Below are 16332 nucleotides of genomic sequence, written 5' to 3'. Positions count from 1 at the left end.
CCTTTGGGAAGGGAGAACCCAACAACCACCCAAACAAATTCCAAACAACGGAAACAAATTTCCTAGAGAAAGGAAAGAGAAAAATTAATTTTGAACAAAGTAGACTAGAGAAATAACTACTTTCTTTTTGCTCTTCTCCCAACCTCTTTAGGCTGAGCCTTGGCAGAGCCTTTTAAAATAATTTTCATCAAGTGAGTACCCAGTTCCTTTGAGCAGCTTTTGGAAATTTAGCAACTGTGGAAGTTTGTCACAGGGGTCAGTGTCTTTCCCTGGCAAGATCTGCTCTGCCTTCACCTGGTCAGTTTTGTATGGCTGTGATTTTTGTCACTGAATAGGTGCTTTTTGCCTGCAACTAGGACAGTAGTTGTAAATACCTATATTTGATCACTGAATCTCACTGTGCTATAAAATCTGGAATGTGTAGATGTGACTGTGACCTACAATGAGCACATTTTATAGCAATTGCTAGCTTTCAAAACCTTGGGACCAACAGGTAGGTAGAACAAACAGAGCAAGTGGCATATGTTTGATATAAGATGGTATAAGGACCTGTGAAGTTTTTATTGGCCTTTTCTTGTAAAACTTAGCTGTTGCTCACCTGCTCCTGAGTGTTGCTTCCATTCCATGACCAAGCAACAAATGCTTTGTACCTACTGCATCTTGGCCTGCTTTTGTTATGCATTTGTAATGTGCTGGAGCAACAGCCTTCTGCAGCAGTGACCCCTTACCCAGCCCTTCATCTCCTCTTGGTGTAATAGCTTCTCACGTATGGGATCAAACCTGTCTCGTCCAGCATATGCACCAGGAGTGTGATCCCTGTGTGCCTAAACACATGGTGAATTCCTTCCTTTGAAATTGTAAGACTTATTTTTCTGCATCAGGAGTAGAAAGGAAAGGGTGTGTATTCTTCTGATTTGTTTAAATAACTGGCTTAAATATTTAGCTTTAGTATGGGGGTGGTTTTGTTGTTTCTAATAATATTGTCTTAGGCAGAGATACAGGAGGATGTCTTTTGGGAAACCTCCCAGCAAGTATCTGAGCACTTCAGTTTGTGGTACCCCTAGAACGAGTCTTCTTTAATTTTCCCTTCTACCGCTCTGTCACCAAAAATTCAGTGGTACAGGAAAGCTTTCCCTTATAGGTTCCCTCTATAGGACCCAAACACTGGCCTTGTTCTGTAGTCCTGGGTAAGCCACTCAGCCAGTTGTGCTTAGTTTTTCCCTCCTTTATTAACTGTTGATCCATTGTCCTGCACTGGGGAGGACTGCTAGGAATGCAGCGTATTCAGTGCATGCACAATGCGCTGCAGTGACTAGGGTCATCTAAGGACCAGCTGTGGAAATTTGGCTGCACTCCTCACTTTCCTTTCCTCCTTGTCATAGGGCTGTGGAAAAAAAAAACCAACACCCCTAAGTTGTCATGTGCGCATGGTGGTCAGGGTCACCTAGATAAGGGCTTGGCTATTGACAGCATTTATCCATGACTTTCCTGTACCTCTTTAACACTGCTTTACAGCTGAAAGGGGAGAAGCTTTTTGAGGTAATAAATTGGAAATTATGACCCTGTAGTGGCTACTTTGGAAGTAGTATCCCCATTTTCCAGGAAAAGCAGCTTGTGTCTGTTCTTTCTGTTTGTTGAAATTTGCAGTTTCTGTGTTCAAGTTTTCCAATCTTCAGCTTTGAGGCTTTGAAGCTATTTGGATGCTTGAGTTTCACATGTAATTATCATTCTTCAGATATTGAGTCTAACAGTGCCAGCTGTCACAAGCACCAGGAACCAAACTGGAGGAGCTGACAGTCTCTAGGCATAGGCAGGTGACGTGACTTATCCATGGCCATATGGCCAGCTGAGTCAGGATTAAAATTCAAGTCTTATGATTTTCCTAAAGAATGCCAAGCCTGTGGGAGCCAGCTGACTTTCTGCCACAGCTTTACAGAGGACAAACCACAGTTTATGCCTTAAGTAGTTAAAATAGTCATGTAAGACTGGTCTCAGTTTCCTCAGTGTAGAAATAAGAGTGCTGGTGCTAGCTGTCTTTATGGCAGGCAACTTCCTGTTCCGTGCTGTGTCTGAGACGACCTGTGTTTGCTTTCCTGGGCTCTGGGAAAGTTGTCTTGCAGGAGCAGGTGAATTTTTGCTTGCTAAGCTCCAGCACATAGTATGGCAGGAGTTACCTGGTGTAATCTATAGCTCTGTATCAGGTTTTTCAGGTGCTGGACACTGCCCAAACCTGGACTGTACAGTATCATAGCTGACCTTGAGCACAGGCAGCCAAACCCATGGGGGAAGACAGGGCTGAAGTCAAATATTACACACCAGGGTGATTTGTGCATGTTGTGTTGGAGCCCTCTAGACCCCTGGCACTTCCATCCTCCCATTAGATCTCCCAGGCCCTGGGAAAGGAAGTTTTGGTCTCCAACACAGTTTGCAGAGGTGGAGGTGGCTGAGAACACGTTTGAACGGAAGCTGGGACTCCATCTCTTGTGGAATTGATGCTGGTCAAACCATGTACCCCAAAAATAGTCCCATAAAGCTTTGTCAGCACCCACTGGCTACAGCTGGCACCCCGTTTCTGTCAGTGTGTTCATGGGAACAGTGAATGTTTTCATACAGTTTCAAAGGGAGGCTGGACAAGTGTCTTGGAAGATAAGGAAGGAATTGTGCCAGGCTGGCAGTGACTATTAGCTGGCAGATGTCTTCAGGGAAGTCTTCTCCTTGTTTGTCCTGCTGTAACTCTTCCTTCACCAGCCATTCACAGCCACTGTTGAGGGCAGAATGCTGGGCTAGACAAACTCTGCTGTGACCCACTGTGCATCTTTTTATGAGGGAAATCAACAGCTCAAGATGCAGACGTTGTCCTGACTCCAGGTTAGGTGTGGAAATTGATTCTTACTGGTGTTGACCTTTTCCTGCCAGAAGGGACCGGGAAAAACTAATCCTGACAAGAAGTTTTGGTAACAATCACTGGCTTTGTCGCTGGAGGTGGCTTGACTTCATCCCTCTGGCAGAGCCTGGCAGGTTTGTCTGGCCAAAAGCATTAGCTGCCTGTACATATCTTCTCGGCCTTTGCCCCTTGCATTAGGGAAGCATGGTTCTTCCCAAGCTGATCTTTCTGCACTTAAGCCAGCTCTGCTTGCCTCACTTTTGGGGACTGGTCCACAGTTCTGTTACTCCATAGACCTTAGCCTCTTTCAGAGTGGTCCTTTTGTGATGTGCATCGTGCTGATGAAGCTGCTGCCCCAGTCCCTTGCAGTGATGATCTGTAACTAGGGAAGGTGTGACAGCACTTGTTAGGCTGAGATCTGCTTTGTGCCCCACCTGCACCACGCAGTGCCCTTACAAACAGGGACAGAGAGGAAGAATTTCTCAGTCACAGGCTTCTGGGAAAGAAGTCCATCAGAGCTGCAATGTATTTTGCTTTCTGGGGCTCTCTCTTATTTGCTGCTTTGTTCCTCTACAAGTGCTGTCTCACCATTGAAAAAGCCACATCTGGCTTGAAGCCACTTGAAGCAGCTTGGACAAGAGACTTCCTGCTCTGAACATTGAATTAATGGGCTTGGTCTTTTACACGAGTGAAATCCTTTCAGACTTTTGTCCATGTCAGGCTCCCAGCTCTACTAATTAAGAGGCTTTTAACTCAGACAGTGTTTGGGAGCCACAGTGCAGCTGGGCTTTTGAAAAAATGAGGAAATGCTAGAGGTAGGGATGTAATGGGTTGGATTTCAACTTCAAAAAAATGTCTCTGAGAGAGAACAGAACATCCTCCTTGCATCACCTTTTGTTTGCTGCAGCAAAGCTGGGGAGATGTCAACTGCGTGGGCTGCTCTAGAACTGATGAAGCTGATAATAAGAAAGTAAGGTCATCTTTACTTCTGGGGTACTCAGTATGTCTTAGACAGCTAGAGGGATGTTTTAGAAAACATTGCTTACTTGTGCCTTTGCTTATTCTGGCTATTTTCTGCAATCCTGTCATGGCTCTCACTTTGAAATCCCGTTTGCTTTCCACCCATGCTGCTGTCTGGTACAGGGTGATGTACTGAGGCTGTATCTTTGCAAAAGGAATGGGTCTGGAAAAACCCTTCAGGAAGGTGGCGTGTAGAAGCCAATAATTATCATTCATCAATATTATTCCTCACTATAATCACCTGTAAAATCTAGGAAGCATGAGATATTTGGGTCTCTTGTTTTTCTTTCAAGGCCAGCTTTGCCACTTTTACTTGAATATGAAAAGTCAGCTGGTGTTCCTTCTGACTTATTTACTACTTTCACACACAGACTTGCTATCAGAAGCAAACTGACTGTCCAGCTAATGCATGGAATCTAACTAGAGTCTCCAAATTTTCCTGTGTTGTCTCCATAACAAAAAATATGCTTGGTAGGAGGGTTTGTTTGAGAAAGAGCAAGAGAGGAAAAACATGGTCTGCCTTCTTATTTTTTATGCTTTCTTCCTTCCTTTCCTCTGCTGTGTTCCCCAAAGCTTGGGTCCAACTCTGTGTCCATTGCTTGCCAGGGATGTTTACTTGACTAGAAACATATAATAGTACCCATTTATAGGTAGCCTTCTGCAGATATTTATTTGAAACAGAGGTGCTCTGGAAAAACACTGATTTAAAAGGGGGCATGAAGCGTTCTGCTTGTTCTGTGAAGCAGAACCACCCGCTGGCTCACAGACCAGCAGTAACAAACAGAGTCAAAGAGCGTGGGGCATAATTGCCTTCTCCTTTTGTGTCAGCTTCATATCGTTCTCGCATGTGACATTCTTCCTGGCCATCAAGCTCTTTATCCTCCCATTGTACCAAGAGTGCAAACAGAATTAGTTTGTTTGTTATCGTGGCATCTGTACATGGCTTTTAATTTCTTGGAGGTTAAAAAAACCCAAGCAACCCAACCCTCAAGCCCTCTTTGTCCAGCACTGTTTAAATCTGCTCTCAGCTTGCTTGCACAGCTCTTTTCTGCTCTGCAATGTAGAAAACAGGACTGCAGACAGAGAAATCTAAAGCAATCTGCAACAAGGCTTCAAGAATGTGGTGGCATTGCTGAAGAGGAGCTGTCTGGAGAAGGTGTCTGACTCCATGAGATCAGTAAGTCAAGAAGGTGGCTTGGTGTAGGGATGCATTGTAGGCATTTTTACAGTTACAGTGCTAAGCTTAAACGGGTGCTCCCAATCCTTTTTGCTTTAGGTACTTGTAAGTGATGGGAAATATTTTCTTTGGCCTCTGAAATGTCTCCATAGTTTTGTGGTTTCCTTCCTATAAAGGTGAGAGTTTCAGATTAAAATACTGTTTGGCAGCTCATGAGTTCTCAAAACAGAGGCTTGAAGAAAAGTGGTCAGGAGTGCCCAGCTTATTAAATTTTTCCCACTGTAAGAATTGTCTGACCTTTCTTTGTACTGTAACAGCATAATAAAAAAAATAAAAATGGAGCTACTATTTGGAAAGCGTTAACAAGAAAATGTCAGAGGTAGAAGGCCAGACAGAGGACCTGTCTGGGAGAGGGCTGGGAGTGACATTTCTTCTTCTCTTTCTTCTATCACTTGCACAGATCATCCTCCTATCTGCTCTCATCCTGCTGTGGGATTTTGCAGTTTTAATACAGGTTTGGTGCTCAAAGGCATGGTACAGAAAAGCAACAAGAGAAGGAAAAGTACATATTATTGCCAGAGGAACCAAGACGAGAGAGGAGCAGCTCACAGTGTTTGAGCCCCATTTTAGCTGATGGGGGACTATTGCTGTGCTCCCATGCAGATTTACCTGTGTGCTTTAAATGTTCTCTTCCCACCCTCTTGTCTCCACTTTCCCTTGGCACCTGGCTTTCACCAGCAAAGAACTCGGACTGCACTGTGTGTCTGAGGCAGAGGAGGAGAGATGGCAGCAGAGCCTCCCTGCTGGGTGGAGGGTTACAGATGTGTGGAAGGCTTAGCTACACCCATGTTGTGTTCAGGGTTTTCCTACATAAGGTGTGTACCTCAGTGTGGTGTGCCCCTGACACAAGCTCCTTCCCCCGCTCTGCTCAGTTCATAGAACCGTGGAATATTTTGGGTTGGAGGGGACTTCAAAGGTTATTTTGTCCAGATCTGGTGCTGAATGTTGTTCTTTAAACCCTCGAGGCATTTAACTATATCACGTGTGGGTTGGAAGCGGAGGGTCATATTTGACTGAGTTTTCTCTTTTTCCTGCCCCACAGCTCTTCTGTTTGGCCCTGCCCTGGGGAAAAAGACTTTGAGAAGATGGAGAACCAGAGTGGAGTGCTCTTGGGATACATCTGCTGGGAAGGAAAAGAGGAAGGGGGTGAGGAGAATGGGGTGGCTCCTCATGTTTCTCCTCCCAGCCAAATGAGCAGACTGGAAGATGTGCAGGTGGAGATGCTTGAGAAAGCAAGGGAGCTTTTCCAGCTGTGTGACAAGGATAAGAAGGGTTTTATCACCAAGGTGGACATGCAGGTGAGGGAAAAAAATTCTTCCTCTGTCCTGGGTGGATCTGTAAAGTCATGGGTGGGAAAATAGGGGACAGTGTGGCATGCCTTCACTCTTGGCAAGTGTGGGTGTGCATGTGGCCTCTGTCTTACTCATATTTCTAAGAACCAAACTCTGACACAGCTACTAGGAACTAAAACTTCCAGGAGTGCCTTGCACCTGCAGGGAATTCCTGAGACAAGTGGGATTGTAATTCAAAATTTTGAAGGAATGCATAAAATAAAACAAGTCATGACTTTTCTTACAAAAATCAAGCATGCAGTAGATAGGAAATCTGGAAGAAAAAAAAAAATTGTTTTAATTAAAAAAAACCAAAAACAAGCCCCCCAAAAAACCTACATGATGAACAATACATCAATCTCTCAAAAAAACAGTTGAGACAAAAAAGTTATACAATCCTAGCTAAAGCCTAATCTAAAAGCTCACCTTAGACCTGAACTATATTTGCTGTATTTGCTCTACATTTTGCTGCTTTCTGTTAAAAAAGTACTTGTTAACAAAATCCCTGTATTTCTTAGTGAGTTTTGTTTTAAAGGTTCATCAGGAAGGTGACATGTGGATTGTTTTTCTCCTGCCCCATCTCTCCCCACATCTATAAATAACACTTGACAGGTTCATGCCACTTTAAATATTGACTCATTTTTCTTTGGGTTGTGTGATGTCTAATTTTTGTAGTTACTTTAATAATTTTTTATTAAGTTTTTATCTAAAGCTGCACAGTTAAAGGACAGCTATGAGGTTTTAGTTTACACTCCTTGGTTATTTGTTTCTTTGGGTGCTCCTCCACACTAGGTGCTCTGCACGTGTGTTATGAAGGGGAATTGTTTTGCTTCTTGTCCATGTTGTGGGTATGGTCCCAGCAGGCAGAAGGTGACAGAGGAAACCTAACTTGCTGTTATGGACTGAACATTTCCTTCAGGTTCTGCAAGAGCTTGGAACTGAATCCAGATACCCTCAAGTCTGACCTCTCTCCCTGGCCAAAGACATGGAGCTGGTATCTGGTATGCCCAGAGCTCTCCCAGGAGCAGCAGTGGTCACAGGAGCTGGCAGTGCTACCTCTGAGCAAGAACGGAGGGAGGCAGTGAGCTAGACACAGTGGTTCGGAAATGGGTTGAGCTTTCTCCAAACAAAATAACCTGAAATTCCCTCTCTGAAGTCCTGGTAGAATGATCCATTAATGGAAAAAATCAATGACTCCAGGCTGGCGTTTGTATCATCACTCAGCTCTAGTGGCAGACTGTTGCACCCTGGGCAGGATGCAGTGCTGAAAGGGCACATTGCTGTGGGGCACAGCTGAGGAAGGCAGGGACAGTTACAAGGAAGGCTTGAGCTATGCCTCAAGTTTGTTCATTCTTTTGTCTTTGCAGCGGCTGCAGAGTGAACTCCCCCTAACCCCTGAGCAGCTGGAGACTGTTTTTGATAGCTTGGAACAGAATAATAAAGGATACCTGACACCTGTGGAGTTCAGCATGGGTCTAGGTAAGGACTGCACAGAGGCAGAGGAAGGAAAAAGCCCACCTGTGACAGGATATTTTTTGTTGGTAAGAAAGTGCAGTGGTTTTGCTGAAGCTGCACCAGCTATGCAGGACAATGCCCCATGCTCACATGGACATAATTGGAGAAGGTGGGTGTGTATCCTCCCCTCAAGGCTTTGTGCTGCTTTCTCCCACAGCTGTCCCCTGCCTACCTGGCAGAGCCAGCCCCAGAACATCTCCTGCTGGAGAGGGTACATGGTGCAAACTCTGCCTGGCTATCTGATCAGTTGTTCATCTGCACAGAAATATGCCTCTTGGCAACTGTCCCCAGCTGGTAGCAGTGCTGTTCAAGGGCATTAGTAGGAGTCCTGTTAGTAGGCTAGAACAGTGGCAAATAAGCCTTTGTTACCTTCTTACTGTTGTCTTTTCCAAACAGTAGGAGAATGCTAATTCTTGACCAGAAAGCACAGGTGCTCATCTGTCTTGTCAGCTCTCAGAAAATCTGCACCTGTCAGCACCTTCCTTGGACATACAGAAGTGTTAAGTGGATCAGGTCAAAGCAAGTGAACACTTGTGTGGTCTAGGGTTTTCAGAAGTGATGGAAGAGGCTGCTGAATTTTGCTGTCCTGATTTCTCAGATTGTGTTTGCTCCTGGCTTTCTCACAACTTGGGAGGGAGAGCCTTTTAATGCTGCAATTTGAGTGGTCAGAAACAGCCACCATAAGAGAAGTTACAAAGAATTCCTCTAAATAAACCCAGTAAAATGTCTTGGGCCAGCCTGTTCAGGGACTGTTTTATCCCACTGAGTGCATGCTGACTACACCTGTTCCTGCCCTGTGCCTCTCTTGTTGGCTGGTTCCACTGCTTTTGTCAGAAACAAGAGTCCTGTCGGGAGTGGGGGCTTTCCAGTCCAGCACTGTGTTGCAGATGAACGGGCACTATTTGAGCACTTTGGCACCCATAGTTCCCTCTGTGTTGTGACTTGATTATTCCCAAATCTCATTGTAAGAAGCATTTGCCTCAGATGGACATCATGAGAGCATCTGACTCGGTGCCATTGCTGGCAGAGGTTAGGCAAGTTTTCTTTTTGAGTCAGGTACCACCCTGTGTTGATAGCCTGGCTGCATGGCACTTGCTCCAGTCTAGGCAAAACACTTAATTTCTGCATTTCTTTATGGTTATTCTTTATGTCTGGCATCACTGAAATCCTTTTCAGACTTTGCCCCTAACTCAGGAGTTTGGCCTGGCTGTCTTTCTTGTGGAGTGTGCAGGGGCAAATCGAGGGAAAGTTGTTCAAGCTGCAATAAAGTCTGCTTCTTGAGAGGGCTCCTTGCTCCTTCTAGGATATCAAAACAATCTTCAAATAATTTTCTACCTCAATTTCCGCATCTCCATCTCAATTTTCCCATCTGTAAAAGAGAGGTAATGAGACATAATGACTCTTTGTCAAAAGCAGACATCAAAAGTGCCTAATCTAAATCATTCTCCTTAATTAACTGTCTGATCATCAGGTTTTAACTGATGATAAGTAGGGTCTTGGTCTCCACATTGCAAGTTTTTTACAGCACATTTTAAGAGTGGGAGAGAAGCAGCTAAATTCTGGATTTATGGAGGTAAGAAGAGGTAAAGTTTGAAGTATAATAACGATAGATATTTTTCCCCTTAGAGTAGCTTCCTGTTCTCATCTCATGTGAACATCCTTGACTCCTGGTCTTGTAGTTGGGATGTCATTTCTGCCTTTTGAACCAAGCAGATGTGTTTTGGAAAGGAAGAGTAACTGCTGCTGAAGGCGTGACCTCTGTATACAGATTGAGGGGCTGTGTTTTAGATAGGATTGCTTGATTTGTTTCTTTGAGAAGGATTTGTTCCCAGCCACCAGTATTTGTTACATGCCTTGCGTAGCAGGAGGTTCTTGTGACATTAGTGCCTCAGCATGAAACAGAATCCAGCTAGCTGGAAGCCATCTGAAGGTGGGACGGGGCAGGAGGAGGCGCTTAGGGAGGGAATTCATTCTGTCCTACACAATCCTAGCAAGAGGCAGTCCTTGTTGCGCAGCGCTTGGCTCAGAGCAGAGGTAGCACATGAGGAGGGAGGGGTAATGAGCCCCTCCTCTCCATTTTTTAAGCTGAGGAACTGCAGCATGGAGCTATTCAGGGCCAGGCACACAGTCCCGGGGAGAGCGTGTGGGACCAGCGGCGGCTGAGCCCGGAGCGCCGCTTCGTGGGAGCGCGGTGACCTCCTGGCACAGCTTTCCGTGCTGGCAGCCCGAGGCCGTGGGTGGTGGCTCATCTGCACGCAGATGTGAGCAGAGCCCTGGCAGCCTGTGGCTGGGCTGGGAGCCAGTTTCAGTCCCAGCACTGCGGAACGGACACTGACCTCACTCAGGACGTCAGAACGGAGGCTCTTCACTGACCAGGAGCTGTATCCTACAGCAGCGGCATGCACGAGGCTTCCCGTGGAGCTCTGGCAGGCTGCCATGTAAATAGCAGCTTATTCAATGACATCCGATTTGACTTTGTTTATTCTTCTTCTCTTCACCTTCCACCAGGAAAGTTAATAGGGATTGAATTGTGTCAAGGGGCTGGGAGAACGGATCACTCCAGACATGAGGAGACCTTTGAGTCAGGCTGGTCAGATGACTTGGACCCTGCAGATGATGATGAAGAGGAGAAACGATTCTGCTCCATGATGGAGCAGCTTGGAGCAGCCCAGTTGTTTGAAGAGTAAGTAGGGGAGTCACATGGCATTGCTTCTACCCTATTTTGATCTCTCAGTACCAAAACTTCCAAGTGCCAGAAAAGACCAAAGAGATGAACTGAGCTGCTTGTTCTCTGAAGCACTGCTTGGGCTCTCTGTACTGCTGCCTTGGGTTTTCATATGCGTGGTAGCAAATGCTTTGCGGTCTGGGTTTTCTCGTTGGGTACCAGTTACTTTTAGCTCAGTGCCTTTCAGTTTCCCAAATTTGAGTTTGTAATACAGCTGTAAAATGGAACAGCTGGTGACAGACAAGTCCAGCACAGGCAGCAAATGAAAAGAAGCATGTGAGGGTTAGATGAGGTAAGGAGGACGAGTGTGCTCTCTGTTCCAAAATGGTATGTGACTGTTCACATATTTTCAGACAATCAGTTCTAAGAGTCTTTGTGAAGGATCTTTGTTCAAGGAGCTGCTTAGAGCTCTGCTGATCTTGAAGAGTGTGAAAGGCTAAACTGGGCCAAGGGGTGCTCCTGTGAGCCTTGAAACTTGGTATTAATGCCCTTGCATGTAGCTCCAGTAGAGTCTGCTGGCTCCAGTGTCATCCAGCCTTATTTTAGGCTTTCCAACATGAGGCATTATGCATTACTGGTTCTTACTGATGCACACCTGCAGGACCTGGGGTGCCCAGCTGCATCTGTGGCTGTCCTTCTGTTCAGGCTTTGTACTCCAACTGCATTGCCATTTTGCCAGGAGCAGTCCAGGTTAGGGAAAGAGGTGGACAGGATTTGAGACAGAAGCTGAGAGTGGTGGAGTTTGCTGCTTTCAGAGGCACATCTGTCACAAACCAGACTTTTTTTCCCTTATTTTCATTGTGATGCAAAGCACCTGCATGTTTTAGTGATAAACAGCTTCTGTCTGGAAAAAATTCTGGAAAGCTGTTATACTTCAAACAACAGGATGACACTGTGAAAGGCCATATTACTGTTCTGGGAACACAGTCTCAACTGTTTATAACTCTGCTTTGGGAAGCAGAAGTCTCAAAGTGAAATTACCTTGTGTTTTATTTTGACCACTTAGTGGCATTTTTATGCAATGAGTTCAGTAGCTACTTCATGTCACATCTTTGTGCCAAACCAGCTGTTGTAAAGCAGTAATATCAAACAGAAGCTAATTGGGGTGAGAGCAGGAATCTGAAATATTTTCACTGCTTTCTCTAGAAAGAAATGGTTTTATTTCATAACAAGATTCAATATATTCTTTTATTTCAAATATGAAGATTTGATGAAATGCTATAACTTTTTAAACTTGAGACAGAAAAAGAAGGCTATCATGCAATTCTGACAGAGGAAATCAAAAGCTTTTTGCATGCTTTTTGGTTGGTTTGTTTTGGTTGTGTGTTTCCCCACAGAATACTAAGGGGGACAAATATATAGGCAAAGAAAAATAGCTGTTTGGATACTGACTATAGGTGTAATTATTCTGTATCTTTCAAGGCAATTTTTCAAAAGTATTTCATGATAAAAAAAAATTTTAAAGCTCTTCCCTAAAAAGAAACATGAAGTGATGTCTGCAGGCTTACAATACACTTTGGGAATGAAGTTCATAAGTGCTATGTTCAAGTTGCAATGAATTAAATGTTAAAACAGTGTAATCGTTATTGCAGGTTCAGAGACTTCTTTGGTTCTCCAGGGCTTCCGCCATTGTTATCCTGATATGACGCTTGAGCAAATTTGCATCTTTTTTTTTTGTGCCTCAGTTTCCAAACCTTTTAAAAAAATGAGGAGTGTAGCAGCCACCAGTACTTTCTGAGTGTAAGAAAACCACCAGTGATGTTTGCTAAACTCTTCATGCTATAACAGTTTGATTTTATAACACACAGCAAATTTGCTGAATATTCATTTCTCCAAGTCTTGATGTAGACACCAAATGTGTTATCGATGAATAATTGGAAAAGCAGTCATTCCACGTTTGCTTCCTGGATTATTTTTCCTGTCTTCCTTCAGATGACTTTTTTTATTTTGTCCTCACAATAGATCCCACGCTGCATGCATGCTCTGTCACTGTCCAATTTCCCTCTCTGCTGTAATGGTGTAACAGAGATCATCACAGGAGAATGGCAGTTTGCCCTGAGTGCATGTTGGAGTTGGAATAACAGTCCACAAGATGACACAGTAACTCTTTTTCTTTCTTTCTCTCTTGTATGTTTGCTCCAGCCCACATGAGATTCGGGAGCTCTGGGCTCGCCTACGAAAGGAGCGTCCAGAGCTCTTATCCAATTTTGAAGAGTTTCTGTTGCGTGTTTCATCGTACATAAAGGAGGTGAATCATGAGAAAGAGTCAATGGAACAAGCATTGAAGAGGTAAGGAGAACATCATGGCCATTTGCTGCCAGGAGCCAGCTGATGCTTGGATCCTGCCTCAGATGCAAGGAGAGACTGGGTTACAGGATGCACCAGTAAAAAAGATATTTCTTGCTGTAATAAAATGACTCTATCTTGTTCTGTTCCCATGGGTTTGCTTTGCAGCAGTGCTCACCCATAACATTCAGCCTGGTTAAAATCCCACTCAGTTCCACCCAGCTGTTAGTAGGAATATGTTTCCACCCTCCTCTTTCCTTTCTGTACTCTCTTTTTCTCTCCTGACCTGCGTGCAACTGTGTTTTGTAGGAAGGAGTCAGATCATGATCGAGAAGTCAGGTGCCTTTATGAAGAAATGGAACAACAGATCAAAGTAGAAAGGGAGAAGCTGGTCTGCCAGGTACCTTCTCTCTTTCTCTCTTGGCTTGAAGGCAACCTTCCTTTGTTCTGAAGTAGAGGTGGTGGCTTGTCTGGCCAAGAAACAGCTCTTACTGTGCTGGGTGTATCTTTACCTTTGCAGGAAGCACTGAGGCATGACAGGAGTAACTTGCTCCAGAAGGAGCTGCACAACAAAGAGCAGGAGCTGGAGAAAATCCTCTACCGCCAGAAGAAGGTAACGGGATCCAAATCCTTTCTAACAAAGCACATCCCCCTCTGCTTTCTGCTCAGGGGTTTTCTGATGGAAAGTGGTGTTCAGCTGCTGAGAGTTTAGCACTGGATAATTTGGCTCTAGTTAGTGAGGTCCTTCCATGTCTCTGAAGGTGCTAAGATGGTTTGTCAAATAATTGGTTTGTCTTTAGCTGTAATGCTCTTCTGTGAATGTTTTGTTCATGCATTTTCTTGTCTGCTTTGTGTTCACTTGGCACAGTCTTCCTAACAATTGTATAATGCTGGCAAAGAAGATGGGGTAAAAATTTGAAAGTTGAGTTTGAGGGTTTTTGTGGTGTGTAAGGAAGATGTGTATGGACATAAAAGAGCCAGATTTCTCTAGTTCTTATATTCTGGGTGCTCCAAAATGACCTGGAGTGAACAGTTCTGTGACAGGTACATATTGTATACTTGCATTTGGGCATTTGATGACATACTGATTAATCAGTCACATAAAAGATGAAAGCACAAGCTTTCCTTTAGCCTGCCATCCCTTGGCATGGACATTCGTATGGGATGGTCCATTCCTGATGTCTTTTTCCATGGTGTCTGAAGAACTGAGATGTGACCCCCACAGAAACAAGGTATGGCAGGTACCTGCAAGGTGCTGGAGACTGGGGGTGTCCCAGTTGAATATCTAGCTGTGATGTGGATGAAACAGCACTTCTCTGAAATCATCAGCTCATTGTCCAGCAGCTGGAAAAGCCAGCACAACTGAGGTGCCTTCAGGAAGGATGTTGAGAGTAAGATAGAGGATGTGTTTTTCCTGCTGCCCACATCTTTGATATGCCTCAGTGTGTGCAGTTCTGGTCTCCTCTAATTCCACTGTGTCCTTCTCGAGCATGAAAGTACAGAGTGCTAATATTATTAAGAAAATGAAAAATTTGCCTTAGGAAGAGAAACCAGGAAAGTCTAGACTTTTAGGTTTTGGAGAGAAGCAGGCTAAGGGAAGATACACGTGAGCTTTATGAACTCAGAAAAGTGATGGATAAGGTCCTCACCAAACTGTTATTCCCCAAGCTCTGCAACAGCAAAGGTGAGGGACGCTCAATGAGATCAGTATGAATTTGATTTAGAAGAACACACTTCTTTATACTGCCACTTGTGCTGGACTTTTGGCCCCAAGATGCAGGCAATATCAGCAGTTCAAAAAGGAATTGGACAAACAAATGGATAATAGGCTTGTAAATAATCATTGAAAGGAAGAATAGTCAGAGATGTGGCCTCTAGCATCCCTAGTCCAGGGACCATAGATGGGAGCAGTATATGAGGGGAATGGACCATAAGTTAGGAGCTCAGGCATGCTCTTCTTAGGTAGTACCTGCTCTTGCTGAGGGTCAGAGCAGAACACTTGGGCTGCTTGGACACTTACTCAAATAGTCAGTTCTGGTGCTCTTAACTCTGAAGCTTGGAGTGAGCTGTGTGGATAATCGGGTCCCTCTTGTGGCCTAAGATCAGTACTGTGATGGTGCTATGCCACAGCATCGCTTCTAAAGACAGACCACATAAATTGGGAGAGTTGCGCGTGATGGAGATTTTTTAGGGAGGAGCAGGTGTGCTTCATTTAAAGCCAGTTGCTTGCCATATTAAAAGATCCAAAAGCTGTAAGCAAGGATTGCTGGCTTCAGTCTCAACTCCACTGCTCAGCATATGTAGTCTTGCTGAAATATTCCCCAGTGTTCACAGGACTGGAGGACTCCAGGCAAAGCTGGGTGTGGCTTGCCCTTCTAGCCTCAGGGACGAGAGGTAAGGCTTGTGTTTCAAGGAACCTGGGAAAGATGAGATCTATTCATTCCTACTCTTGACAGTTGTACATGTGTGCTGGCAGAGAGGAGGGTAGCAGGAAAAAAATTAATCTTCTGCCATGGTGTCCTGCTTTGCTTTTATTTTGAGAGGGGCAGAAAATAGGCTGAGAGAAAGGCAAGCTGAAGGTGTATATGTGGAGGCTGACTCTGCCACCTGCTACCCTGATCAGACCTGATTCTTGGTGATTCTCTCTGGTTATAAGCATGGATTGCATACTATTATTTTGGGCTGTAACTTCTCAGACAGGTACTGCAGTTTCTGTGGAGCAGCATCTTCAGCAGAGGACCCTGGTTAGCTGGGGTGTGGCTGGCTGGATACTGCAGTGTCGCTATGATCCCTCTTGGAATTCCCTACTTGTCATCTGAGATGGGAGGCTTTGGCAGCTGCATCTGTCTGACTCTTTCCCAGACTATGCCTGGGAATTTGTAAGGAATTGAGTCACTGGCTGAGTACATGGCAGCAGGCTTTGAATTTCCCAAATCAGGTTTGTGCTGGGGGCTTGTGCTGCCTGGAGTGCAGCTCTGCCCCGGTGGCATTTAAACGACATCTCTAGCCCAAGGTCCTGTCTCTAGCAGTAGTAAAGGCCACCCAATCACTTCACTTTCCAGGTGTAGTGTGAGATGCCCCTAGCACCTCAGTATATCCTCCTTTAGGCTGCCATGGGCTCAGGAAGCCCCTAAACTAGAGGATGCATTCCAACACCTCTGCTTAATAAGTCCCAACAGACGCAACCCTGCTCCCACCCAGATTTTTCCAGTCCTCCTTTGACCCCCATTTGAACTCTGATTCCTACAATGCCTGACAGCATTGGGCTCCTCATGCTGCCTTAAGTACTTCCTCAGCTGTGCTTAATTGCATTACTTGGTTCCCCATGATGAGA

At 44.9% G+C, this 16332-nt stretch overlaps 1 protein-coding gene across 14 annotated transcripts in view; it reads left to right on the top strand.

The window, feature by feature from the left end:
- CRACR2B (calcium release activated channel regulator 2B) overlaps window positions 1–16332 on the top strand; it is a 46161-nt gene that overhangs the window by 12997 nt on the left and 16832 nt on the right. For 5 of the 14 annotated variants that reach the window (XR_001331431.2, XR_001331429.2, XR_001331430.2 and 2 more), the window contains exons 1-7: window positions 1614–3854; window positions 6184–6439; window positions 7840–7951; window positions 10496–10670; window positions 12855–13001; window positions 13308–13398; window positions 13519–13611. Coding sequence is in view for 7 of the 14 variants with exons in the window: in XM_014251959.2 (XP_014107434.2) it covers window positions 3805–3854; window positions 6184–6439; window positions 7840–7951; window positions 10496–10670; window positions 12855–13001; window positions 13308–13398; window positions 13519–13611 (924 nt within the window). In the remaining 7 variants the exon portion in view is untranslated. Of the gene's footprint in view, window positions 1–1613; window positions 3855–3874; window positions 5082–6183; window positions 6440–7839; window positions 7952–10495; window positions 10671–12854; window positions 13002–13307; window positions 13399–13518; window positions 13612–16332 lie in introns of those variants that run through there. The other 9 variants (XM_014251961.2, XM_014251960.2, XM_014251956.2 and 6 more) reach the window with 7 other exon arrangements.

Source organism: Pseudopodoces humilis, chromosome 7 (genome assembly GCF_049639895.1).
Source record: "Pseudopodoces humilis isolate 2021_Gansu_Grassland_sample_001 chromosome 7, ASM4963989v1, whole genome shotgun sequence".
Lineage (NCBI taxonomy): Eukaryota > Metazoa > Chordata > Aves > Passeriformes > Paridae > Pseudopodoces > Pseudopodoces humilis.
Note: the sequence above shows the minus strand (reverse complement) of the source record. Positions and strands in the feature narration are given on the sequence as shown.